Source organism: Ursus americanus, chromosome X, assembly GCF_024610735.1.
Source record: "Ursus americanus isolate L20-20 chromosome X, mUrsAme1.1.p, whole genome shotgun sequence".
Classification (NCBI taxonomy): domain Eukaryota; kingdom Metazoa; phylum Chordata; class Mammalia; order Carnivora; family Ursidae; genus Ursus; species Ursus americanus.
Window position 1 is genome coordinate 105,178,996 of NC_142164.1, and position 27,040 is coordinate 105,206,035.

At 42.3% G+C, this 27,040-nt stretch overlaps 1 protein-coding gene across 4 annotated transcripts in view; it reads right to left on the reverse strand.

Moving 5' to 3' along the window:
• PHEX (phosphate regulating endopeptidase X-linked) overlaps nt 1-21,757 on the reverse strand; it is a 199,530-nt gene extending 177,773 nt beyond the window's left edge. Inside the window, exons 1-3 of one of the 4 annotated variants that reach the window (XM_087860390.1) lie at nt 20,944-21,757; nt 15,407-15,475; nt 7,955-8,116 (exon numbers count right to left, since the gene is read on the reverse strand). In XM_087860390.1, the coding sequence (XP_087716516.1) occupies nt 7,955-8,116; nt 15,407-15,475; nt 20,944-21,061 (349 nt within the window). In that variant the 5' untranslated portion in view covers nt 21,062-21,757. Of the gene's footprint in view, nt 1-7,954; nt 8,117-12,255; nt 12,343-15,406; nt 15,476-20,943 lie in introns of those variants that run through there. The other 3 variants (XM_087860389.1, XM_087860387.1, XM_087860391.1) reach the window with 3 other exon arrangements.
• Nucleotides 21,758-27,040: the final 5,283 nt, after the last annotated feature.

Sequence of the window (27,040 nt, forward strand, 5' to 3'; positions counted from 1 at the left end):
GCATCTCAGGACTCTTCCGGAACAGCATGTCGGGCCCTAGGCACAGATGGAGGGGGAGAAAGAAGAGAAACCCACCCCTCTCCACTGAGTCAGCCAGCCACCCCCACCACTGCACCCAGCCACTCACAGAGGGCACAGTCTTTCTCTTCTCTCTTTAACAAGTATTAGTAAGCATAAACTATGCACCAGGCACGACGCTGGGTGCTGAGTCACAGTGAAGCCCAAAATGGCACACAGAGTTAGGAAAAACAGCAAGCAAATATACAAACAAGATAATCCAAATGGTTATTAGCCACAAAGAACGCTAATAGGTTAACAGGATAGAAAGGGACTGGAGAGGGGAGTAGAGAACTATGTTTAATAAAGGTGCTCTCTGCCCTTTCTCTATTGCTGAACTCTATCACTAACGTAAACTTGAATTGATTTCCAGATAGCTCACCTTTCCAACGGCCTATTCAGGGCTCTAGAGCAGCTCTGATAGAAACATTATCTGAACCATATAGGTCACTGTTCATTTCCTTGTACATTTAAAAATAAGAAAAATGAAACAGGTGAGATTGTTTAATAATATATTTTAACCAAATAGATTTTAAAATATTATCATTTCAATGCATAATTGAGAAAATAAATCATCAATTTCTTGGCAAGATACTTTACATGTTTTTTAAAATGAAGTCTTTGAAATTTGGTGGGTATTTTTTTATTTACACCACATTTCAATTCCAGCTAGCCATATTTCAAGTACTCAAAAGCCCCAAGTGGGTGGCACCTGGATGGCTCTGTTGGTTAAAGCACTCAACTCTTTGTTTTGGCTCAGGTCTGATCTCAGGGTTGTGAAATCGAGTCCCGCATCAGGCTCCGCACACAGTGCAGTCTGCTGGAGTTTTTCTCTCCCTCTGCCTCTGCCCCTCCGCACTGCTTGGATGCTCTTTCTCTCTCGAATAAATACATAAATCTCTAAAAAAAAAAAAAGCCACAAGTGGCTAGTGGCTACCATATTGAACAGTAGAGCTCTAGATTAATGACAGTAGTCACTGAAACATTTTGTGATGGGCAGATTTTTAAGTTCCACATGGGTAGTCTCGGGGGCCTTATTAATCTCTGCACTTCTGTATCTTCCTGTGTCTAACACAATGCCTCTTGCTAGAGGTGAATGAGGAAGTATAAATTCTGGTTGCTATTGGCAAGGATCTTATGATCAAAGAGACTTAGAAAAAATCATGAGACAGTGAATGTCAAAGCACAGAGAAATAGAGAAATACCATCTTTAATGACATGGTTCAGTTGCTGGATCCATCCTTACCAGAAGTCCACATTATTACTAGACATTTTGGTTACATGAACTAGAAAATTTTCTCTATTTTTAAGCCAGGTGAAGTTGGGATTTCTGTTACTTGTGACTGAAAGCAACTGGTACCAAGAAAAAAAGTAAATTCCAAGTCAAAAGCCTTGAGTTCACAGATTAATTAATACTGTCAAAATGCTGTGCATTTCAATCTATTTGAAGTGAATATATTTTCCCCAAATTAAAGAGCACATAACCCAGAATGAATCTAATGAATAGATCTGGTTCTTGTCAAGTGTACCCAACTTATTTGTAATACTAACCCCTATGACAGAAAGCCACAGAGAGAAAAATCAGATCTTAAAATCGAATGCTTGGAGCAGAAAAGAGTTAAAAAGACAAGGACATGCACTGGGGGTAGAAAGGGGCACACGAGAAGAAAGCCTAAAATGTTAACTTTCGGAACTACCTGAACACAAGTTTTCACACATGATGGCTGTTCTCATGGCCCCTTCATTTCCTTCAGCTATTTAGAAAAACATATTCTAGAGCTACATATAAGTTTTTCAAAGAGGCTTCAGGAAGAAATTCATGTGTATATTTGAAGGGGGTGTTTCCTAACAGGAAATTGCTATACTTTTTCAATCTGACAAATTCTTTCCCTTTCCTCACTCTACACAACCCCTCCCTTCCCCATGCTCAAACGGTGCTCTCAGATTAGGAAAAATGCAAACAACAACAAAACACTTTTCAGGTAAAATCATTTCATTTCACATTCTAAATGTCTTCTATACAGGCCCAAATCTTCACAGGACACCTCTCTGTGCATGCGGGACCTATGATGACACATGTATAATTTGGCAATTTGCTGCTTCATGTGTGGCCACATGAAAAAGAGCCAGCATGGTCAAAAAAACAGGCATCTATAAATGTCAACCCCCCCCCATTTATACAGTAGATTCACTGAGATTTACTGGAGCTGAGTTTCACCAAGAATAAATAGCCCACTGCAACGGCTCACTGCTCCCTAGCACTTCTCTATCATATCCCTGTATTTTTTCTAATCTGATGTTTGTTTCAAAGAACTTAATGATGTCAAAGCTCACTTTGGTACATCATACTATGTTCATGGTGTGAGGAAAATGACATAATTCACTGTCTTCAATCATCTCAACTTCCTAATTATCAAATCACTTTACAGGAGCTGAAGTTTTCAGCTTTCCACTATCTGCAAAAGATGATTTGGATAGGATCATTATAGCAAAAACAAGATTGGCGGGGGGGGGGGTTTAATTATGAGAACCATTTGAATCTTAGCCAGCAGATATTTACAAATAAATAACCCATCTATGAAACATAATCATCTTTCTTTGCTCATTAATGCATAGACCCTACTTCATCTTATTGTCCTGCCTGTGCTGTCTGTGCTTGAACATAATAATATACTACTTTTCCTTACAAAATATTGGCAAAGATTGCTATTCCATAATAGAGATGAGCTGGCCCTACCTTGAGTCATCTGTCTTCTGTTTGACACAAGTGTTCTATCTCACTTATTGCCTCATGTTTCATAAGTGCTCATTTGCAAAATTTTCATCTGCTCGTTCATAAGCAACACATGCTGTGTCATTTTCATGGTCACATGAAGACAAATTTGGGAGCTTTTGTAGGAAGGAAATTTTGGGACATTCAAACACATGACTATATTCGGCCTGCTTTTAAAACAAAAAACAAAAAACCCTGCTTCTTGGAGAGAATAAGAAATAATTTTATCTTCCAACTAGGAATCTGAGTCTTATATGCCATTTAAAGAAAAAATTCACGAAGCCAGGTTGCTGACTTCAATAGAGGGCAATTTTTCATCAGCCAGGTCTGTCAAATCCATTTTATTTCACAAATTGGACAGCCGTATCTGTGTGTTCCCTATCAGCCATAAGAAAATGGTATTCTTTTGATTGGTAGTATTGGGTTTTATTTTTGGATGTTCTCGCTTTTTATCAAGGATGAAGAAAAATATCTAGACAGTATTCAATATTTTTGAAAGCACATGATATTTACAAATGATAAGACCAGAATAAAACTTAAAGCATTTGGTAGACATTACTTCACGAGCCTCAGAACTAGCTGTGAGACAAATGGAGGCACAGACAACAAATATTTACTGAAGGCCTGTTATATGCCAGAAACTGGACTGGGATAAAGTGTCATTTATAAGGGTCATCTCCTCTAGTCCACACAAGCCCTACGAAATGAGGTCTCTTATCCCCATTTGAAAGGTAAGAAAACTGAGCTAGGTGAAATGAGTGGCCACAAGTGGCACAGAGGAGAAATATAAGGAAACCAGGATTCAAATACAGGTCTTCAGCTTCAACACTCATGCTCTGAGTGGCTTACAATGAGGAAAAACATCTGGAAATAATCTAAATGGCAACGTAGGAATTGACTCAATCAACTGTAGTATATCCATACAAAGCCGTCATGGCGAAGGATGATAAAGATCTATTTTTATTGACGTGAAAAACCGTTAACATGTCAAATAAAAGGAGATTGTAAACACAGAACATATGGTCCTTTTTGACATATACATATAACTTGCCATGTTTATTCGCATGTAAAAGGTTATCACTGGGTGGCAGGACTTGATATAGGTTCTTTTTGACTTGTTTTTACTTTTTTTTGTTTTTATTATTGAAGCTCTTTTGGCAAACAGGGAGTAACAACACGATAAAGAATACCTATTCAAAACAAAGAAAAATATGTATTTGAGGGTCGCGGGGTAAATACTGGAGGCATCACCAACCAAGCTAGGCATAAGAAAATTACACCCATTGTCACTGCTATTACTCAGCACTGTTCTGGAGGTTCCAGCCAACTCAGTAAAAGAAAAGGGAGAGACAAAAAGTCTATTTCTTAACTTTAGGATTACCTATCTAAAAAATTCTAAAGAAGCCCCCAAAAAGCTAGTAATTAATAAGACAGTTCTATGGGTGCCTCAGTGGCTCAGTCAGCTGAGCATTTGCCTTCAGCTCAGGTCATGATCTCGGGGTCCTGGGATCGAGCCCCACATCAGGTTGCCTGCTCAGTGGGGAGTCTGCTTCTCCCTCCTCCTCTGCTGCTCCCCCTGCTTATGCCCTCTCTCTTGCTCTCTCTCAAATAAATAAAATCTTTAAAAAAAAATAAGACAGTTCTAATGAGATCCAATATAGATATATAACGTTTTACAACAGGCCTCAGGATTAGGCAAACTTTTTCCTTATGGGTCAGAGGGTCAATACTGTAAGCTTGCGGGCCATGTGGTCTCTGCAGTAACTTCTCGACTCTGCCACTATAGCACAAAAGCAGCCATGGAAAATCCTTAAGTGAATGGATATACAGTCTTCCAATGAAACTTTAGTTCTAAGAACAGGCAGTGAACTGGATTTGGCCCACAGGCCACAGTTTGCTGACTCCTACTTCATACCACCAAAAAATGAAAAATGAACAAACCAAAAAAACACAAGACAGTTGATGGAGAAGACTTACCACTTAAAGCAGCAAGAAAATATATGAAGACCTAGAAATAACTTTCTGAAGGGCGATTTAACTGTATGTATACATCAAAAGTTAAACTGTGACAACTCTTTCAATACAACAACTCCATTCCTGGAATACACACGGATCTTTATTACAGTGTTATATATAATAAGAAAACATATCTACTGACATTATCCATGTGTATGAGAGACACATCATTTTTAAAGCACATGACAGAGTAGTATGCCTACTTTTAGCTGGTTTTTAAATAGATGGGTGTGCACATGAGGTTTTGCATATGTACCCACAAATGGAAAAAAAAAACCTGGAAAGATGTATACCCAACTGCTCCATTAGCAGTTATTTCTACGGGTGGATTTATGAGCAACTTTCTTCCTCCTTTTTTGGATTTAATTTTTGTTTCTTTGTACTTTCCCAACTGAGCTTAGAAGTAAAATTTTTCATTTTTAAAAGAAGCAAGCAAACAAAAAACCCCTGTGTGTCTCTCAACAATCTAGTCTTATTGGTATGAATGCTCAAGGATTTCATATACAGTGTCCTCCCCAAAAAAAGCACATTCGTACTGATTTTCATTTTCACATTAAGACATCCCCAGGAAGTGCTTTAAATTATTCTAACTGCTTCATGCCTTGAAGATAGAAATCTTCTGGCTCTAACTAACGTGTAAGGAGCATCTATCTGCAAATCTTATTTTTTCTTACCCTTCGGTGCCCCATTTCTGCAGGCACACAGTTCTCTGTCTAGGAGGAAAAGCCAAAGAAGGGCAACAGGAAATAGGTAAGAATGGTAGGTGAAGGACCAGTGGGAGTTAATGTCACACAGGGAAATAACCCGTAGTAAATTCATTCCTCAAGGTCTTATTGTTCTATACTATGCGAACCTCCCCTGTTGGGTTAGGAAAAAACTGACATTATTGCACATTTTTATTCTAATTTATGAAACTTTTAAGTCCTCCTAGAAAATTTGAGTCCATATGATTTATATTGTGAAAAGTTGTGGCTCAGTTGTGACGCTTAAGTACATTTTTCCTTACAACTGACAATAGGTATCTAATTACTGTGTCAATAGTTAGTTATTAAAACATATATAAATTGAGACATTTAATTTTCATGTACTTAAAATCTCGGGGAAATGGAGATGAAGTAGAAAGAAAAATGATGATTCTTCTAACCTCTCAGAAATTCCTTTTTTTTTAAGATTTTATTTATTTATTTGACAGAGAGAGACAGCCCGTGAGAGAGGGACCACAAACAGGGGGAGTGGGAGAGGAAGAAGCAGGCTACCAGTGGAGCAAGGAGCCCGATGCGGGGCTCGATCCCAGGACCCTGGGATCAGGCCCTGAGCCGAAGGCAGATGCTTAACAACTGAGCCACCCAGGCGCCCCTCAGAAATTCTTTCTGGAGTTCAGAAGTCTTAAACATCCAAAACACACACACAAAATATCTGATGATGGAACAGAGAAAACATACCTTTTACACTTCACATTTGATCTGAAAGTTTCTTGGAAAGATTATCTTTTCTAAAAGCTCTAGATCTTATTATTTTGCACAAAGATGGAAAAGAAAAGCTTTAGATGGCTGAGCCAAGCAAAGGCAATGCTCTAAACGTCAGGCTACAGCACAGGACTACCTCACACTAACAGAGAGAGCAGGAAGCTTCTTACGCTGGTATAGTGCTCTCTCCCTGCCCGAGGATGTCCTCATCCACATGTCCAGGCCTGTGACTGTGTTACCCTATATGGGAAAGGAACCTTGCAGGCGGGATTCAGTTAAGGATCTCGAGGTATAGAGTGATTAGGTCATAGAGTGGGGCCCTACCTCCATAAGTACAAGAGCCTTTTCATAAGAGAAGGAGAGAGAAGGAGATGGGAGGAAGGAAGTCAGAGGTCAACTTAGAGAGAGATCTGAAGGTGTTACAGTGCTGACTGTGAAGATGTAGCAGGCGCCACAAGCCAAGGAATGAAGGTGGCTTGCAGGAGCCAGAAAAGGCAAGGGCATGTATTCTCCCCTTGAGCCTCCGGAAGCCCTGCCAACTCATTTAGATTTCCAACCTCCAATATTTTAGGATGATAAATTTGTGTTGTTTATAACCAGAAAGTAAAAAAATTAAAATAAATTAAATAAATTAAAATAAATTCTTTCTAGGTGTTATGTGGCATAACTCAGTTGTCAAAAAAAGAAAAAACCTTCCTCTTTTAAAAGATTTTATTTTATTTATTTGAGAGAGAGAGTGAGAGAGCACAAGCACGGGGAGTGGCAGAAGGAGTGACAGAGAGAGAGAGAGAGGGAGAAGCAGACTCCCCGCTGAGCAGGGAGCCCAATGTGCAGCTTGAACCCAGGACCCTGGGATCATGACCTGAGCTGAAGGCAGACACTTCACCGACTGAGCCACTCAGGTGCCCAAAGCATACACATTTCTGCCCTCCCAAAACAGTTACCTTAAATGGCCTTACCATCTCCCTACTTCCATCCTGAAGTGCCTTCCTCCAATAGCTCAGCATAAAAAATAGATCTAATGCGAACAGAAGTGCCTCTAGGAAAAGAGTTTTCCAAGTTTTGAAGTGTGTGTGTATGCATGCACACGTGTGTATGTGTCTGAATGCATATGCGAGTATGTGTGTGTGAGCCTGTCATTACTACAGAGGCCACGGGAGAAAAGAAAGTCTCCCCAGAGCCAAGTCAGAAGTTAACAGGAACAATATGACAAACACAAGGTCATCCAGAGTTCTCAAAAGACAATGAGGTGTTAAGTACATTTTGTAGCCATGAAAATCCAGGACGTACGTAAATAAGCACGTGATGAAGTTTGCTCTGAACACAACAAGTAGGTATATTTATATAAAATAACTTTCATTAACTATTCTTTTGCTCCCAATCTCAAGGAAATGCTAGTTATCCCTCAGCAGAATTTACTATTTGCTAATCCAAACATAATGAAGCCTCTGCTAGGCTTGTATTCGAGATCTGGGAGACTGAAATACCATAATTTTCCTTTCAGTCTTCCATTTTAAAATATCTTGGAAATGAATTTAATATAGTTGAAAGTAAGCAGGCGTGCTCCAAATCCAAAACTGTGTTTTTCTTGTCAAGTACTGCTCTCTGTAAAGTGCGTCACCGAACCCCAGTAGAAACTTACCCTTCAACTTGAGGTCAACGTTATGTCTCAGCCAAGGGTAAACGCCATAGCTTGGCATATCTTCAGGAATCGGATTGCTGTTTATCCAGCCATCACAAGCAAACCGGAAGAAATTATCACAAGGGTCCACAGAGAAATTTACCTTACTCAAGATGGCGGCAGCTATTTAAAAAGAAAATCACAGGATTAATGACAAGCACCGAACTCTATGTACTGTTCTCTTCCAAATTAAACAACCATTTCCTATCAACCAGTTTCCAAGCCTTGGCTTTTACTTTTCCTCTCAAATGACTCCCTGAATCAACTTCACTATATGAAATTACTGTATTTAGATTGAGTGGGTAAAAGCTTGGTGGTATTCGTGTTAATGGTTTTTGCAGGACTGCCCCTGACATCTGCGCGGCATGGGACAGGAATACAAATGGAGTCTACGGTAAATTGTCTGCAAGGATGTGTGCAACATCTCCTTCCATCCCTCTCATCCTTCTGCCAGGTGGTTCTGTGACTCATCCCATCAAGCGATAGGATCTATTTTCCCTGCCTTGCATCTGGATTGGCCTTACAACTTGCTGTGACCAACAGAATATAGCAGAGCGACTTTTCTTGAGTTTCAAAAACTAGGCCTTAAAAGGGCCTTGTATCTTCCATATTAACTCCCTTTGAATGGAGCCCTAAGACAGCCCTCTGAAGAAGCCTCCTGGAGGAGGTGAGACCACACAGAAAATAAACCAGTCAGCACCAAGTGCCAGACATGTGACTAAAGCCATCATGGACCTTCCAGGTCAGATAACCCTCCAGCTGAATGCAGCTGTATGAATGAGCCCAGGCAAGAGCAGCAGAGGGACCCCTGATGAACCCACAGAATCACAACAAATATTAAATCACTCCTATTTCAAACCTCTAAGATTTGGGGGTATTTTGTTCCATGGTGTAAGCTGAGTGAAACAGAGGCCCATAAGTCATACTGAAATATTTAAAAGATGTATTTACAATATACCTCCATAAAGACCTGGAAATCCAGGTATGAATTCCTGAGCCCCTGGATGTTCAGTGTAGCTCTCAGAGGAATGAACCCCTAGAAGAGACCCCCACGGGCCCTGTAGGGAGGCTCAGGGCCATTTAGCAGGGAATTCGGGCTCATAAACGGGTATGGCTGCTGACCTGGCCCCTGAATTAGGGGAGAGGCATGGCCAGAGGAGGGCAAAGTGAGGCATTCTAAATGAGGGGCCCAGAGCAGGGGCCCCACTTGCCCAGGTCTCAGGGCAGAACTGAGTATGTGTGTAAGTTAACAGAAAGACACAACAGACTGATTTACCATTTCTTCCTCTTTCATAAGCCCACACACAATTGCATACGCAACACAGTCAACAGGGAGGAAGCTTGTGCATACTTAAATACGTATCCACGAGCTGTAAAAAAATATTTCATTAAAAAATGAGAAGTTTCTTGGAGCGTCTGGGTGGCTCAGTCGGTTGAGTGTCTGACTTCGGCTCAGGTCATGACCTCAGGGTCCTGGGATCAAGCCCCACATTGGGCTCCAGGCTCAGCAGAGAGTCTGCTTGTCCCTCTCCCTCTGCGTCTCCCCCTACTCAGTGCTCTCTCTCTCTTTCTCAAATCATAAAATCTTTAAAAAAGAAAAGTGAGAAGGTTCCAAAATTCCTAAGACTGAACTCCAACTCTCTTCTAACCATCATACAACTGCTGGCTACCACTCTAACACAAAGATATGCACCAATTTAAAAAAAAAAGGCAGCCAATATTTTAATGACATTGAAAAGATGACATTCTGGGTAATTTCATACTTTAATTGATGCCAGAATATATTTATTTAAAATAATGAAAACCCAATGAGTTTTCAGCTGAATATAAAGGAACTGCCAAAAAAATTATCATCTGCATATATTTATATATGCTGGTTATCAGTTTGGTTACATGTGTCCTCCAGGTTTAAAAGTAGGCTAGATATTTTTCTAGCCTAGACTTGCTATGAAAATTTTCAACAACTTTTTGTCCTTGATAAAGTGAATGATCTAGAAATATCCTAAGTTTCTACAGGACTTCAAAATCCCCAGCACTTTCTCCTTCCCAAAAAAATCAAAGTAAAAAACTGGTTTAGAGGGGCACCTGGGTGGTTAAGTCAGTTAAGCATCCAACTCTTGATTTTGGCTCAAGTCATGATCTCAGGCCTGTGAGACTGAGCCCCACATCAGGCTCCACACGGAGTGTGGAGTCTGCTTCAGATTCTCTCTCTCCCTCTCCCCCGCCACCCCCCAACCCTGCTTGTCCTCTATTAAAAAAAAAAAAAAAGTAAAATAAACAACTGGTTTTAGAAGCTTGATAAATTTTAAAACTGGCTTAATATTTTCATCTTTGAGAATTAATTCAGTGGTCTCCAATTATATTTTTACTTACTGCTACTATTTTACCATTGATATTAGTATGCAAATAAGCTAGGACATACCAAATCTTTATTCCAGTTTGTATTTATAATGATTCTGGCTGTTCAGTCACAGAACGAATCTGCTATGTGACACCCCAGGATTATACAAGTCTCAGTGCCACACAATATTTACAATCACACAGAAAAGCCCTCACACACATTTTTATTCACATAAGCACATTGTTTTCTGGCTGCCTTCCCAAACCTCCCCCTGACCCCAACCTAAAAATGTATCCTCTCCATCTCCTCAGTATTCTTGTAGGTACCTACAAAATCTGCAAGATCAGCTATGACCTCAGCCTTGACACAGAGTGGGGAAATACATCACTCACACAGAATTTGGAAGTCAGCCCGCTAAGTGGGAAAACTCTAGTTTCAAACTCCCAATTCATCATTCGTAATTCACAGCTGGGCACAGGGCTGCACTTTCTGTAGAACTGAGACTTCAAATTGCAAGGAACCATAGTTGTCAAGACACCACAACCCTTTTCCCCCTGCTCAGTTCCATGGAGAGAAAGCTCAAAGAGACTTGTTTTAATAAAGAAATATGATGATCAAAAAAACCTGTGAAAGGCCCAACTATGTGTTCTCTCAAGTTACTGCATATAAGGTCAGTGGTTGCGCGGTCCCCTACTAGCGTTTATGTAGAAGTAGAGTCACCACACCCCATACCCCAGCCTGAGCTTTTAAGTTTAATCAGGGCTCAAGGGAGAGGGTGGTGCTAATAGTAAAATCATTAGTACTGAGCATTTCCTCTGTGCCAGGAACCATGCTAAGCCCTTTTCAGAAAGTACAGCATCATCTGGAGCCAGACCACCTGGGTTTAAATGCCAGCAACACCATGCAAAAGCTATGTAACCTTGGGCGGGTTACTTAACCTCTCAGTTTCCTCATCTGTAAAAAAGGATAATAACCACAATCCGTGGGATCTTCATGAGAATTAAATAAGTAAATACACGTGAAGAAGTGTTTGGAACAGTGTCAGGCACACTGACAAATACGGTTGCCAGATAAAATACAGAATGCCTAATGAGATTTGAATTTCATATCAATGACGGCTTTTATAGTTTAAGTACGTACCAAATATTGCTGTGGACAAACACAACAAAAATAGCAGTCTTGTTGTCTATCTGCAATTCAAATTTAACTGAGCATCCTGAACATGTATGTATGTAGCTAAGCGGGCAACCTTACTTACAAATTTTTGCTATTACAATTCCACACTTATCTGAAACTCTTGAGTTCTTTTTCAGAGCGCATACATTTTCCGATTTTAGAAAACTAATACAGTGCATAGACCACAGATAATATACTACCTCCAGCAATATCTGGAGCGGCACTCCTGAAGCAAGCACAGTAACAATTCCATAGGAAATATATGCATATTTTCTTAGGTAGTATAAACAAAGTCCACAACCGTCTCAGAGAAGTTAAGATCTAGTTTTGCCATCACAAGAACTGAAATCAGATCCAGTCTTGCCAGCTGACAGTTACAATGTTCTCTGGGCCTGGGGTTTAGAATCACACACACCATGGTCCTGAATTACTACTACAACCAGCACCGCTATTTTCTTCTACTCTCATACCTAGTATGCTAAATAAAAACAGTATTTCCATTTTACAGATGGTAAACAAGAGGCTTTGGATGGTTATTTAATTAACCCAGGATCATGTGGTTTTTAAGTGGACAGACCATGCTTCAAACCCAAGTCCGCCTGTCTGCCCTTATCCGTACTTAGCATGCCCCTTCCTTGTAATTTTTTCCACCTCTTATTTTGAAAAAGGGATTAGGAGAAGAGGAAATGGGCAAGAGAAGAAAAAGAGAGCTATGGAGAGGAGGCATCTCAGAAAAGGGTGGCACCTGATGAGAAACGGCCCAGAAGTAATCAAACACTTCCAGCTTCTGAGCTTCCATCCTGCATGACCAGACACGCACACACACCCCGCCACACGCACGCACGCACCCCACCACGCACGGCCCCACCACGCATGCGTGCCCCCACGCACGCACACGCGCCCCTCACACGCCCCACGCACGCACACGCGCCCCACGCACGCACACGCGCCCCACGCACGCACACGCGCCCCACGCACGCACACGCGCCCCACGCACGCACGCCCCCCCCCCCGCCTTTGCGCTGCTTTTCATTTGAGACCTTCCCAGGGAGACATTTATGCAGTGCGTATGTAACAGCTGTTCTGCATGCCCCTAAGCACAGTGAGGCTCCAGTTACACTGAAGAGGATGTATCCTTGGTGAGCCTTTCGTCACAGAAACAGAAAAATCAGTATTTTTTTCAATATTAGCCATTCACCAACGTGAAATTAAAAACAGAACAGCAAGGCAAAACAGACTGGCGGGAGATAACATTATCAAATGGCATTCTCTGTTTTACTCTTGTGTTAAGATTTGTAATAAAGAGAAAACTCGTATAAGTGGCTCTCCATACAGAAAGTTCCCTAAACTCAAATTGAAAATTTTTTAGTTCAAAAAAATCTCATTTTCGGGGCGCCTGGGTGGCACAGCGGTTAAGAGTCTGCCTTGGGCTCAGGGCATGATCCAGGCGTTATGGGATCGAGCCCCACATCAGGCTCCTCCCTATGAGCCTGCTTCTTCCTCTCCCACTCCCCCTGCTTGTGTTCCCTCTCTCGCTGGCTGTCTCTATCTCTGTCAAATAAATAAATAAAATCTTAAAAAAAAAATCTCATTTTCACACATCTGCAAGGACCCAAACACAGTAAAATCACAAGGTGACATGAAGTCTAAAACGTGACCTCTGACAGTTCCACCTGGTGTCCCACTCTACTTCAAGTCATCACTTTCCATTGAGAAACCCTAGGTCAGCTGCTCAAGCTGGAAACAGGAAAGTGTTGGGAATTCCCAAATTGTTCTCACCCTTCCCGGGATGAAATCGAGAAGCTGAAATGGTTGTCTAATCACCAGACACTAGTAAGTCTATTGTTATGAAAAAGGCAAGACAGGACCAAGGCCAAAGAGTTACGTGGCATGGCCTTATCGCACCAAAGCACTGATGGAGAGCAAACAGACATGACCTTGAAGCCCAGCTCAGTAGCTAACTCAGGATGTGACCCTGGGCAAATTATTTAGCTTCCAGAAGCCTCCATATCCTCATCTGTAGTTGGGCCTGGTGATAGCACTGACATCATGGGGTTCTTAGGAAGATTTTATGAGACAGCTCATGTAAGTCACTTAACACAATGCCTGGTAAAGAAATATATATTGATCACTTAAAAATGGGACAAAAATAATTATCTAATCCATTACCTTCGTATAAGGCCTCTGAATTTAAAAGCTCTTTCACCTGAGTCTTTTCCACCTCGACAAATGCCACCACCAAAAATCTAAGCATCACCTTGATTCTCTGCTTTTTCTCACAACCCACTTCAAATCCTTTGGCAACCCTCTGGCTCCCAAATCCTCTACACTCTACCTTTCCATCTCTGGAATTCAAGAAAGCATCGCGTCTTGTCTGGCTTACCGAAATAACCTCCCGCCGGACAACCTTCTTCCATCTTGATCCCTCTGGTCTCTTTTCCATCCAGAAAGACTCTCCTGAGTCTAGGTCTCCACAGAGAGATCTTTTTAAATGCTAATAAGATCATGTCTCTGCCTTTATTGAAACCTTCCGGAGGCTTTCAAACACACTTAGGAAAAACCCACACTCGCTGACACCTGGGTTCCCCACTAACCCTGCACTCTAGCCCTTACCCAGTAAGTTCTTCTGCTCCAAGACCTTTGCCCTAGCTCTTCCCCATACCTGGAAAGCCCTTTCCTCGGTCTTCCCACAACCTGTCCCTTCTCATCATTCAGGGTCATTTCAACATCATTTCCTCAGACTTTCCAACCTAGCCATCCTGTCACTTGCTATCACATTATTCTTTTTTTTTTAATTTTATTTATTTATTCAACAGAGATAGAGACAGCCAGAGAGAGAGGGAACACAAGCAGGGGGAGTGGGAGAGGAAGAAGCAGGCTCACAGCGGAGGAGCCTGATGTGGGGCTCGATCCCATAACGCCGGGATCACGCCCTGAGCCGAAGGCAGACGCTTAACCGCTGTGCCACCCAGGCGCCCCATTGCTATCACATTATTCTACTTGAATATTTTAATTTTCTGCATAACATTACCACCGGCCAATATTTTTCTTCCACACTGATCACCTTGTGTTTATTGATGGCATTTCTTCCCCTACCTGGTCATTCAACTTCACTGCTAACTCAGTGCCTGACTTGGAATAAATAGTTGGCAAATTAATTCATTAATCTCTTAAGACCAAGAGGAAAGTGAAAGGGCCATGTGCTTAACTAATGCTTATGACTTTCTCCTTGGAAAATACACTAGTGTTCCTGCCCACTTAAAGAAGAGGGGTAGGGAGCTGGAATCTGGGTCCTGCAAATCTAGGCTCTAACCCTATTCCCTCTTCCCTATAGAGGGAATAAAATGTGCCAAAACTGAGGCGAGTTTAAACACTCTTATTCACTGTGGAGTACCCACTGATACATCGCCCACTCACCTCAAGACAAGTTTGACTTGTAAGGACCCAAAGTGATTTCAGGTGACAGTGGAAGCACAGATTGACGGAAGATCCCTGCTCAGAGGCGGACAGGCAGGACCCACTAACCAAATGATACACAGAGACTGCTTAGGGTCAACAGCGACCTGTATCCAGCTCAGGCCATAGGAAGGCCAATGGTCTCTCTGTTTGGGTCTTAAGAAAAGCCATTTGGCCCTCCAAGCCCCTTCCGGATTTCCTTATAATGACTTGGAATACAGCACAGCTGTTTTTTTTTGCAAAGAAGAAAAAAAAAACAGGAAACCAACGCTCCACAACTTCACACTGAGACTTGAAGGTAAACTGAAAGTTTCATCAAAATTGCATTTCATCCTTGGTAAACCTCAAGCAAACAGAATACTAAAAATACCATCTGTTTTCTCTTCCTCTCCCCAAGGTACCATAATGATAACTTGACACAGGATGGAAAACGGACTTACCAGCTTCAATGCATTCTGGCTTCAGGCAGTACTCCTGTTTAGCTTGGAGACTTAAGAAACCTTGACTCACTGAAAAAACAGACCAAAATAAAGAAATGACTGGCTTGCAGCAAACTACGATCAGGTAACCCACAGTCAGGCACATATGCTAGACATTTGATATCAGTTCATCCTTCTCAGCATTGACATGGAGTTCAAAAAATCCAGTTGGCTCAGTATCACTGAACCAGACTCTGGTCACAAGCTAATGGAACTTGGTGAGACTTGGCTGCTCTGAAATTGGGTTCTCTAGAATATAAGATGAGTGGATACAATCAGACCAATGCTTCTCAGAGTGGGGTGCCCAGGCATCGGGAGCAGCATTCCCTGGCAGCTCTTGAGAAAGTCAAATTACTGAGCTCTAGTGCTCACCTGAATCGGAAAGTCTGGGGGTGGGGCCCAGCCATCTGTATTTTTGCAAGCCCTCCAGGTGATTCTGATGCACACTCAAGTTTGAGAGCCACTGGGCTAGATGATCTCTAAAGTCTCTTCCATCTCCAATTATCTATGATTTAAGTCTCATAATTTCACTCTTTCTGTTTACAACTACATTCCTGTTTTAGAGATGGGGAGAAAATGAAACTTACAACTATGTCGTTTGGAGCAAATCCAGACTGGAAGGAGAAAAATAGCATGTGTGGCATTTAAAGTTCTGAATCTTATCCAAACCATCCATAGATGTGTGTGTTGGCGGGGGGGGGGTACACTGTATATTATTCAGTCCTCTAGCAAGAGAGTCATGATATGCCCTGTCCCCTACACACCCTCCTCCCACCAAGCTCAGCCTAGCTACCAGACAGATACGGTTCGTGGACCAAGCTTCCAACTACTTCCACCAGAACAAAACAAGACAAAAACCCTGCAAGATGGAATTAGCTTTTCACCAATGGTTTAATTTTCCCCATCTGGCTGGCAATATTATCTAAATGGATTTCTGCAGAAGTACAGAAGGGTGCCCAATTTGTAAACCCCAGGCAGCACCTGGGCATTAGCAGATGTGAGTTTAGATTTCAAAGATATTTTTGGTAGCCAAGAAAGTTCATAGAAATTCATTATTGCTGTACTCTGTGAGAAGCAATAAGAAATCATTTGGAGATGTGGCCATGGGGAGATGGATGGTGGGGGCTGAAGGGGAGCCAAGGCCTTTTGTGGCATCCTCAGCTGAGAAGCAGGATAAGAAAGCACGGCGGTACCTATATTTCTGCTAGAGATGGAAGACCTGTACATCTCTTGCCAGTGTGGCGATTTGTATTCTTTATTAACTCACATTCTAAGAGGAGCCTGCTTTTTCTTTGTTCTTTTGTCTGCTGCCATCCTCCAAACAGCCTTTTTACTTGTGTTACATTACAGATATAAGAAAATTGCCTGTGGAACATCTCAGGTCTATTTTTAAGAAAAAAAGTATCTCATGGGTGCCTGGGTTTCTCAGTCGGTTGAGCATCCAACCCTTGATTTTGGCTCAGATCATGATCTTGGGGTCATGGGATCAACCCCACACTGGGCTCCCGGCTCAGTGGAGAGTCTGCTTCTCCATCTCTCCCAAATCTTTTTTTAAGATTTTATTTACTTATTTGAGAGAGACAGAGAGTGAGAGAGTGGCAGAGGCAGAGGGAGAGGGAGAAGCAGGCTCCGCACTGAGCCGGGAGCCCAAGGTGGGGTTCCTGAGCTGAAGGCAGACGCTTAAACGACTGAGCCACCCAGGCGCCCCTGAACAAATAAACCTTCTAAAAAAGAAAAGAATTACCTTAGCGTAAAGGTGTGACTTGATTTCTTTAAGGAGCAAAGAAAAGTTAGATAAAAATATAAATGTGCAGCATAAACATTAGTACTGAATATTTCATTACGTCTGTGTGATGGAACCATGGGGGACATATTCCCTTCAGTCTACCTCTATATGTTTACCAAATGTTCTTTAATGAGCCTGTATTATTTTTTATAATGGAAAAACAAACTTTATTATAAGTAATACTGTTACGATTCTGGACAGTACCATCTGGATACTAGCCTTATTTTATTTTTTTAAAAAAGCTAATGAAATGGTTAATTTAAGGAGTTACTGCTTTCATGGAAAAGAATTCTTGACCCAACCCTTTAAGGAAGCAGAATTAGATATCTTTATCTGAATATGAGTAAAAAGGAGATTTAAATTAAATTAATTGGGATGCAGACAAGCCTAACCCCTTGAGGAAGAGCATTATATCCATGGGGGGTTAAGATCCTGCAAATAAATACGAATCAGCAAGCCCAGATGATGTGAAGGTGTGGTGAATGAAATTGGGACAACAAGGAGAATATTTTTAATATAAAAAATGAAAATGGGGTGCTGGGTGGCTCAGTCGCTTAAGCACCTGCCTTCAGCTCAGGTCATGATCCCGGGGTCCTGGGATCGAGCCCTGTGTCAGGCTCACTGCTCGGTGGGAAGTCTGCTTCTCCCTCTGCCTCTGCCTGCTGCTCTGCCTGCTTGTGCTCTCTCTCTCTCTCTCAAATGAATGAATACAATCTTTAGAAAAAAATGAAAATGTTAGTTTTTACTGGTTAGGTGCTTTATAAAAACTTGAGGAGCAGTTGGTTTCTTATTTTAGATTTTTCTATAACCAGTAGAAATGACCTCAGAATGCAGTGGAGTCATCCACACATCGACAGTGTGAGAATGACCATAAAGTAGGAGTCAGCAAACTATGGCCCATGGGCCAAGTCCAGTCTTCTGCCGGTTTCTGTACAGCCCATGAGTTAAAAATGATTTTTACATTTTTTAATGCTTGGAAAAAAAACACAAAAAGGATACTATTTCATTAAAATGATCTGAAATTCAAATTTCACTGCTCAGAAATCAAATTATATCAGAATACAGTCATGCCTATTTGTGTACATATTTGTCTGTGGTTGCCTTCTTGGTAAAATGGAGTCGAGTAGCAGCAGCAGAGACTGGATGGCTCAGAAAGCTGAAAATATTTACAGTCTGGCCCTTTACAGAAAAAGTTTGCCAACTATTACATTTGAGAAATAGACTGTGGGGAGGAAGAAGGGGGGAAGGAGGAAGAGAAGAAAGGATGCTTTAAAATAAGCTATTTATAGGCATATGACTATACCTGTCATTTTAAATTCTAGTTTTCTAGCTTCTCTGAGACCATCCCAAGGCCAATGCCAGTCACTCTTACCGTAGAAGGACTAAGGTTTAGGAAAGAGATTAGCCCAGAGCCTAAAATGCAAAGAGGTAAGGAGGGATGCTAGAAATTGCAGGCATGTGCCTAAATTTGGACAGACAGAAAAATATCAACCAGGAAGCGCCTTGAAGAGGAGGACTTAACCAGAATATTGTCACAAAGAGTATTGCCTGGCAGGTCCCTGGAGATTCTCAGACAAGGACTTCACTAAGTGCTCAGCAGAGGTGGGTGGCAGAGCTTGGGGGACTAGGCAGTGAAGAAGGGCTGGGGCGGTGGGGGGGGGGGGAAGGAAGTCTGAAAAGCGCAGAGATGTTTGACAAAAACCTACTAAAGAATGTGCATTTATCTTAAAGCAAGTATCCCCAAACATATACATCCAAGCGGACATGGTCAAGCTAGAGCAAGGCTCCTCAGACTTTCATTTGCAAAAGAATCACGGGGGATCTTATGGAAATGCAGATTCTGAATCAGTAGTTCTTGGGGGGAAGCTGGGGCTCCCCAGTGGTGCGCATGCTGCCAGCCCACGGACCACACCAGCCACACCGGCTAGTGAAGGTGTAGAGAGGCCACGCTTTTGTTCTCTAACATCATTAGAGCTCCTCTTAGAAATTTGCAGTAAGAAACAGGTAATTGGGCACACTGCAAATTATTTTTTTCTGTTTTATGCAGGCCTCCTTACCCATAGCATTGCCTGGCTTCATGAATTTTACTGTGCTCTAAAAACTTTAGAGCTGATTCCAAAGAATCATCTCCTCTCAAGGAGCAAAGATTTGCTGCCATTGAGAATATTCCAACTACGGGCACCTGGGTGGCTCAGGTCATGATCTGCACGTCCTGGGATTGAGTCCCACATCAGGCTCCCCGCTCAGCAGAAAGCCTGCTTCTCCATCTGCCTCTCCCCCTGCTTGTGCTCTGTTTCTCTCTCTCTCTCAAAGGAATAAATAAAATATTTTTTTAAAAAATTCCAACTAATATGTAACAGCCTCAGAATATAGTCGTTCTTAAATGGTGGAATTTCAAATGCTTCACGCAGCAGTAACATCATTAAAAAGAGTACATATTTTTACATAAACAATCATCATTTGGATTTTTGAAGTTTGGGAGTGTTCGCAAAACACAAATAGTCTAACTTTGTACTCACTTCCCACAGAGTATGTAGTTCCCATATGGGCATGCCCATATCATTTTCCTCTCTTTTGAATGTCAGGATAGGACACATGTCTAAACGCCAAGTGCTGAGAAATCTGAGAAAAGTGTTTGAGAGCCACAAATTCAGTTGCAGGAGTAGGAGGTTTAGCTGCAGCAATAGACCTATCTAATTTCCTAAATCTGCAGCCACAGAGAACATGGAAAGATGGTTTGCTGGTTTTAGCAGAGTTTTCAACCACACAACCCTAACTCTTTTAAAGTCGGATCACTGGTCTTCCCTTGCCAAAATAAACATGGCCTCCTGCAACCTGTACAAGCCAAAGAACGTTTCCAGGCTTGCTGCATTTCACACCGCACCTCAAGTCTCCTAAGGATAGGGGCTTGTTCCTGTCTAGCTTTCAAGCTAGTGAAATAGTATGGGCTGTATGAGGAAAATACAAAGGGTCCAAAATGCCTGCAATTTTAGAACATCCGTCTCCCCTTTCTAAGATATTTCATTCTTATTTATAGGAATATGCTTTCATCATATATACTCTCTGGGTACATCATTCTCACCAAGAGTCATTAAAATAATTGAATCACAATACCTTTCAAATGTTGGAAGGAAAACCTCTGTTCTCCTTCATATTAATTTTTAAATCTAGAAAGGCAGAGTTAAAATTTCATCCCACCAGAGTCACTGGATTAGAAAAGCATTGAGGAATATCATTAAGGTGCATGTTTAAAGACTGCTTTGTATTTTTTTAAGTTAAATTTCATGATTCATTGAGGCAAACATTTGCAAAAATCAAATGGAAAAAAAATTCCAGCGTGGTTTCAATCACAACGTCAAGTCTTCCCTCACAAAATAAATGACAGTATCTGACTATGAATTCATAAACCCTCGTTTTGCTAAATGTAAAATGTTCGCCCAGTGCGACCGAATCCTCCAGCCACCAGAAGCCACTTTATACCCACTTGGCATTCTGGACTATACATTTGGTGCGTGCGTGTATTTATTTATTCAGCTTCCTAAAGAAAAGGCTCCTTTTCCTTTTGCATATTTAATAGAAGCTAAGGATACACCACCTACTCACTCACACATGCAAACAGCCCTCCACCTGCATCCGGACAAGGTGCCAGAATAAAGCACAAGGAAAGTTAACTGCCCTCGCCCTGCTCCCTGGCCTCCAGCGCCCCACTTACCTAGAAAGAGGACCGTGCCCAGCACCAGGGTGCCACCAACGAACACAGCCAGGGCGATTTGAGTGCCTCTATTGGCTGTCTTTCCAGTCTCCGTGCTGCTCCCCATTTCTGCCTCCATCAGGAGGGACGTAGAGGCCACGCGAAGAGAAAAGTCACTTTTTGTGGTTTGGTGGCTGGTCTCAAGAGTCTGTTAGGCGTTGACATCCAAGGTTCTCTTGCTCTTCTAGTAATAGCTTTAAAAATCCCGTCAGGAAATCTTCCCTCGCCACCCTTTCTCAAATATTTCTTCACAAATGAAATAAAAGAAACCCAAAATATTGGTTGCCTTGGCTTTCCCCCTGACCAGACAAAACAAACAGCGGTTGCTTTATCTTGATGCTCCCCCCAGCAAAGTCCCTCTCAACCGATGATTTGGCAGGCTCTTCTCTCAGGCGTTCTGAGTGTACATGTTTTACTATGTGGCTGAACAGATGTTTTAGCTATTTAAATGTATAGTCACTGAGGGAGGAAAAAAACAATTGTCTTTATCAAAACTGGATTCTCATCAAACTCCCCCAAACCATGATAAGTTAGGTGGCAAGGATTCTCCGGACCCACTTTAAGGTCTCAACGAATCACGTAATTCTTTTGCACTAATCATTCTGCTTGCCTGAACTGTCTCCATCAAAGCTATTGTTTCTGTGTGCAAGTCCCTTTTTAAAGCCCTCTAAGAGTTCCTGGGATATCCTGGAGCATTTTATTTTAGGAACTTTGTGTATGACGGCATGTGCCAAAAATCAGAGTCATAGTCCAGTGCAGTGCAAAGTAGCAATTAAGACAGCCTACAGAGGCTGCTGGTTCGGACTGGAACTTTGTTTAAGGAGAAAGAAAATGCACTTCCTCTGTGATGCTAAGAATTGTATAAAAGACGGGTAAGTGTTCGAATTAAGCTTATTAGCAACTGCAGAAGAAATGGTACAAGATTTTTTTTCCCCTGCATCTTTTGATGGAGAGTGCCCCTGTGTGTTTTGCCCTCCAGGCCCACCAAGGCAGCCTTTGGTTAGTACAGCTTGGAGTTTACATAAAACGCCCATTTGCATGGATTCTCCAGGATAGAATCAAAGGCAATTGGTTTCACTGGAAAGACTGAGTTAATGACTGGGTCTTTGATTTGTTTAATTATGCTAACAATTTCAATTATGAAAATCTGCTTTCTTCGTGGGGAAAGGCAACTGAGCATCCAGTGCTATGGGTCTTATTAGCCAATGATAGAGATATCATTGATTCACAACACATTTACTCCTTACCTGTTTTGGTTTTGCTGAAGCTCATAGGACAGTGGAGGTGGGGGTGGAGGATTCGTCTGAAAACCAGCAGAGCACAGTCCTCATGCAAAACTTGTGCCCGTAGCCTTGTGGGTCACGCCCGAGCTCAGCAGACGCTGTTGAGCCCGGCATAACATGGCCACGTATTCACGGTCCTATCTGGCTGGTCTGGGTCAGGCCTTACATCCTTAGCATGGGATTCTTCCAAGGCTTTAGACTTATTCCAAAACGCATCCTACCTTACTTTCTGCTCATTTCATTTTGCCACAAAGGCAGAAGAGCATTAGCCTTTGTCCAAATTATGACATCATAGTATGCTGTAGATATTATATGCTCATTCCCTGTTGATGTTATTTTGTTGTTATTCCACATCTTTTTTAATAGCCATATTGTTTTATTTATTTATTTTTTATTTATTTTTAATAATAATTTTTAATTCTGTTATGTTAGTCACCATACAGTATATCCTTAGTTTTTGATGTAATGTTCCATGATTCATCATTTGTGTATAACACCCAGTGCACCACGGGATAGGCCGGTGATGGGTATTAAGGAGGGCACATATTGCATGGTCCACAACACATCTTAGCAGGCCTTTGGCTCCTAGGATGGGATTCTCCCAAGAGTTTTTAGACTTGAATCCATAGTACTTCTTAGACTAGGAGCTCTATGAAGTCAGGAATCACATCCATCAAGTTCAATGCTACAGTTCATGGCCCATAACAGTGAAGGAAGAAATAAGAACAACGAAACTCAGGCGAGTCAGCTCCAAGTGCTCTCTCTTAAAAAGCAGCTTCGGGACACTCCGATGCTAGTGTCTGGGGGTCCTTCAGCCTCCTAATTCCTTCTAAGTGCTCAAATGATAATGACATATCACAGAGCTATAGCACGTTCATTTCCCGTTTTAACCTCATGGTAAACGTATATGCTTGATAGCAAAGGTATTTTTATCTCTGGTTTGCACACGAGAACACTGAGACCCAAGGACCAGCCTCAAGCAGCATAGCAAACTCAGGAAAGGGAAAGTCAGTGAGGGCATCACCGCCATACACCGCACGTCTGTGGCTTCCCAGAGCTCCCCGGGCACGAGAGAGAGGACATCCACACAAGCATTGACACCACGTCTTCCCGCTTTCCTTTCTCCTCCGAATCTCCTCACACCTTCCAGAGCCAAACTGACAGGCAATGGCGGCTGCAGGTTGCCAGCGGGGCGGGGGCAGGGGGGGATACCTTCCCCCACCTCAGATTGGTGATTTCCTCAGAGGTGAGGGCAATTGGGACTTACCCTGAAGTACACCTATTCCTCACTTAACCCCATGAATTCGTTCTGGAACACTCAATTGCGAAGTGAAAAGCCAGTAAACGAAAAAAGACTTCCATTAATTGTAATAGGAAAATTACAATGCATTCCATCCCAAGCTAAGATACGCAAATGCGGATAGAAAAATGTATTACTTGAACAGTGAAAACAAGCCTATAAAAGTAATAACTTTCGAGGTATTGAAAATAAATACACTTTGTTCATGTGACACAACTAATAAAGTTTTGTTTTACTCACCAAAGGAGTAAAGAAGACTTGAGAGCAGGTGGAGATTGGTAGAAGAATGGGTGCCGGTGACTCATTCATCAGAAGGTACATTCTCCGTTCTGTGCCATTTTTTGCATTAAGTTTTCAACCTTTTGGGAGATGTTGATTATCTTGCACTCAAACTGCATTTAAAAATAAACTTGTAGCTCAGAAGGGTCGCCTGGTTGACTCAGTTGGTGAAGCGTGTGACTTGAGCGTGGGGTTGTGGGTTCAAGCCCCACGCTGGGTGCAGAGATTACTTAAAAATAAAATCTTTAAAAAAAGAGAAGAAAAGAAAAAGGTTGTAGCACAGTAAAAAAAAATAAGAGCAAAATAAAGAAGTTCAAAGTATAGAAAAATAATGAGTGCTTACAAGAGACAAAAGCAAGGGTCTGCAAACTCGGGCACATGGGCCAAATCTCGGCCACCACCTATTTTTGTAAATAAATGTTATTGGAACAAAGTCACCCCCATTCATTTACATATTGTTTCCGATTGCTTTCATGCTACCAGGTCAGAGTTGAGTAGTTCCACACTGCAGATACGGCCCATGGAGCTTATTTGCTCCTGGCCCTTCACAGAAACCCTGGACTAAAAGGGTAGCAGCAGATGCTTATGCTCACCCACGTGGCGCACTAACACAAAGCAAAATGTTCACCTGCACGTGACCAGCTTCTCAAAACCGTTCTCTGTGATGTTCTCTGAATGCCAGCTGTTGTGTCAGGGAAATTGGTCAATGTGTCTTTGTCTGAAACCGTAATATTAAAACTATGGCATATTATTTAGTGTGTTTTGTGGTGAAGTGTCATTCTGGGATGTCAAAAACGTTACAATTCCTCAAGAGCCATGAAAATTAGTTAACTGAAAAGTCACTACGCAAGTGAGTCTGCTTAATCATCTGGTCTGCATTCACTCAATTGTTTCCATTCAGAACCTCCAGGACTGTCTTGAGCTTTAACTGGAATCAGCCAATGGAATCCACAGAAATTTCCTGACCATTTCTCAGGTGTCTGGCCCCGTGCAAGGCCCTGTGAGGGCAGACGAAGAAGCCATGCCCAGAGTTCCAGACTGGTAAACTGGGCCAGTCATAAAAATAGGCAAAGCCCTTGGCCACTTAGTTACAGAGCACTAAAGGCCAACAAGTTGTCCAGAGAAATAGCAAACCCTGAATGACAGATCCGTTGGGAAGACTTCCAGGGAGACCTGCTAGAATGGACAGCTTGAGGTGAAAAAGGGAAGGCTTCCAGATAGGCCAAACCCCAGCCGACCTGGGACTCCCTGGGTATTGACATCTCTCCCTGTAGGACTCCCAGGTAAGATTATTTATCCAGAGATAATGGAATCCTGCAACCTTGACCCAACCTCAGTGGCCGGGGATGACAAGCGAAGGGGAGTCTTTATGCTACACGAGTGCATCTGGTCAGTGCTCGGAGGCGCCGGGCCTTCTGTTTCAGGCAGTAAAATCCCATGTGAGCTACAATTTCAGTGCAAAAGAAGGAAATGATTCAAAACCTGAAAAATGTATTCATCCATCCCCAGGAAGGAGGAGGGGGGAGGGAGGAAAGGGAAAGAAGAGCTGGAGACTCTTTAGCCTCAGAGCCTCGGGCTGTGGGCTGCGGCAGAGCTCTGTTACTTGCTGGCAGGCCCTTCAGACTAGGGAGGGTTCAAGTCCCAGGCCTCCCACTAATGAGACTCATTACTTACGTTATATCTGATCTTTTTAAACATCTTTCTTAGCTGGGTGTTCCGTCTCCTTTTACAGATGAGGAAACTGAAGTTTGGAGCTATTAAGCGATTTGCCCAAGGTCACACAGCAGGTATTTGTCTCAAGGCCTGAGAGGTTTCAAATTCCAACCTCTTTTCTCTCTGCCTTGTTACTTGATGAATTTGCTTACCTACCTCAGGTAATTAGTGAAGGTGGGTACAGCGTGTCAAAATGACACCTGAGACCCAGGGAAAGCGATAAACTATGCCTCCTCTAATTCTCTTGTTGAAAAGACTAATTATCAGGTTTCATTTCTTTCACAGGAACTGCAGCCATCATTAAATATGGGGGAAACGTTTTTTTGGCTGGGCAACAAGAGTATCTTCTGATTTGCTGCTGCTCATAAATGAATATGAGGAAAGATGCCCACATTTGAAAGGCCTTCCAACCACGTGTTGTGCTGTTCACTTCTGAGCCTAAAGGGGGATTTGTTTCTTGACTTTCTCACATCCTTGGCCATACAACTACTGTTTCATCAGTGCGCACTCACTTTGTGTGTATTATCATCAGCCCTGCGGTGGAGGAATCTTCTGTTTTACAGATAAGGACAATGAAGCCGGCAGAGGGTAACATTCCCAAGCTCGCATGATGGGCAAATGACTGAGCCACTCAGATGGACCTCAACTCTGTCAAGCTCTTGTTTTGAAATGCACCCAAGATTTGTTTTAAACAGGTAGAGGAAGATGATGCACACAGAGAAAGGCTTTGAAAGAAGAGTTTATTACTCACAGTTCTCACAGCCACATGGGGAAGCACCAAGGTTGGTCAGGCAACAGAAGGAGCAAGGGGGGAAAAAAGGAACAACGGGAAAGTATACACAAGAGCCTTCTATTACAGTTTTCAAGAAAAGAAATGAACAGGCAGGCTACGCAGCTGAGACAGGCTTAGGAAGGGAGAGTTGGAAAAATTTCGGCGGGTGCTGGTCTATAGGAGTCGTCCCCCGCCTGGCCCTGGGGTGATCTGGGTTCTGGGTGGACAGTATCCTGGACTGCAGGAGCCTGAACGAAGGAGGCAGGTGAGGGTACAGACTCAAGATTGGTTGGGTGGCATTTCAAAGGCACGCTACAAAGCAAATTATTTACTATCTCTGGGAATTTGCTAACCCTGGGAGGGGTGGGCCCTCCCTGGGTCCACAAGGCCCAAAGATGTCAAAGAGTCATAAAATATAGAAAATTAAAAACATGAGTAACACAGCTCCAAAACCCTCCAGACCTTTCCAAAAGCATTCCAGTACACTGCATTCTATTAAAATGTAATAACCGTTCATGCAACTAGTGCTTACGTGCCACAGCCTCAAACTGATCAGATCCATGCTGACCCCTTGCTTCGGCGACCAACACACAGAAGTTTGTATGCCTGTGATTAATTACAGCCAACTATTCAAGGACGGCTTACTCAGATGTTTAATGAAGGCAAGAGGCTTAGAGAAGTGATTTTCAAGTTGGTGTGGTCAGGCACCAA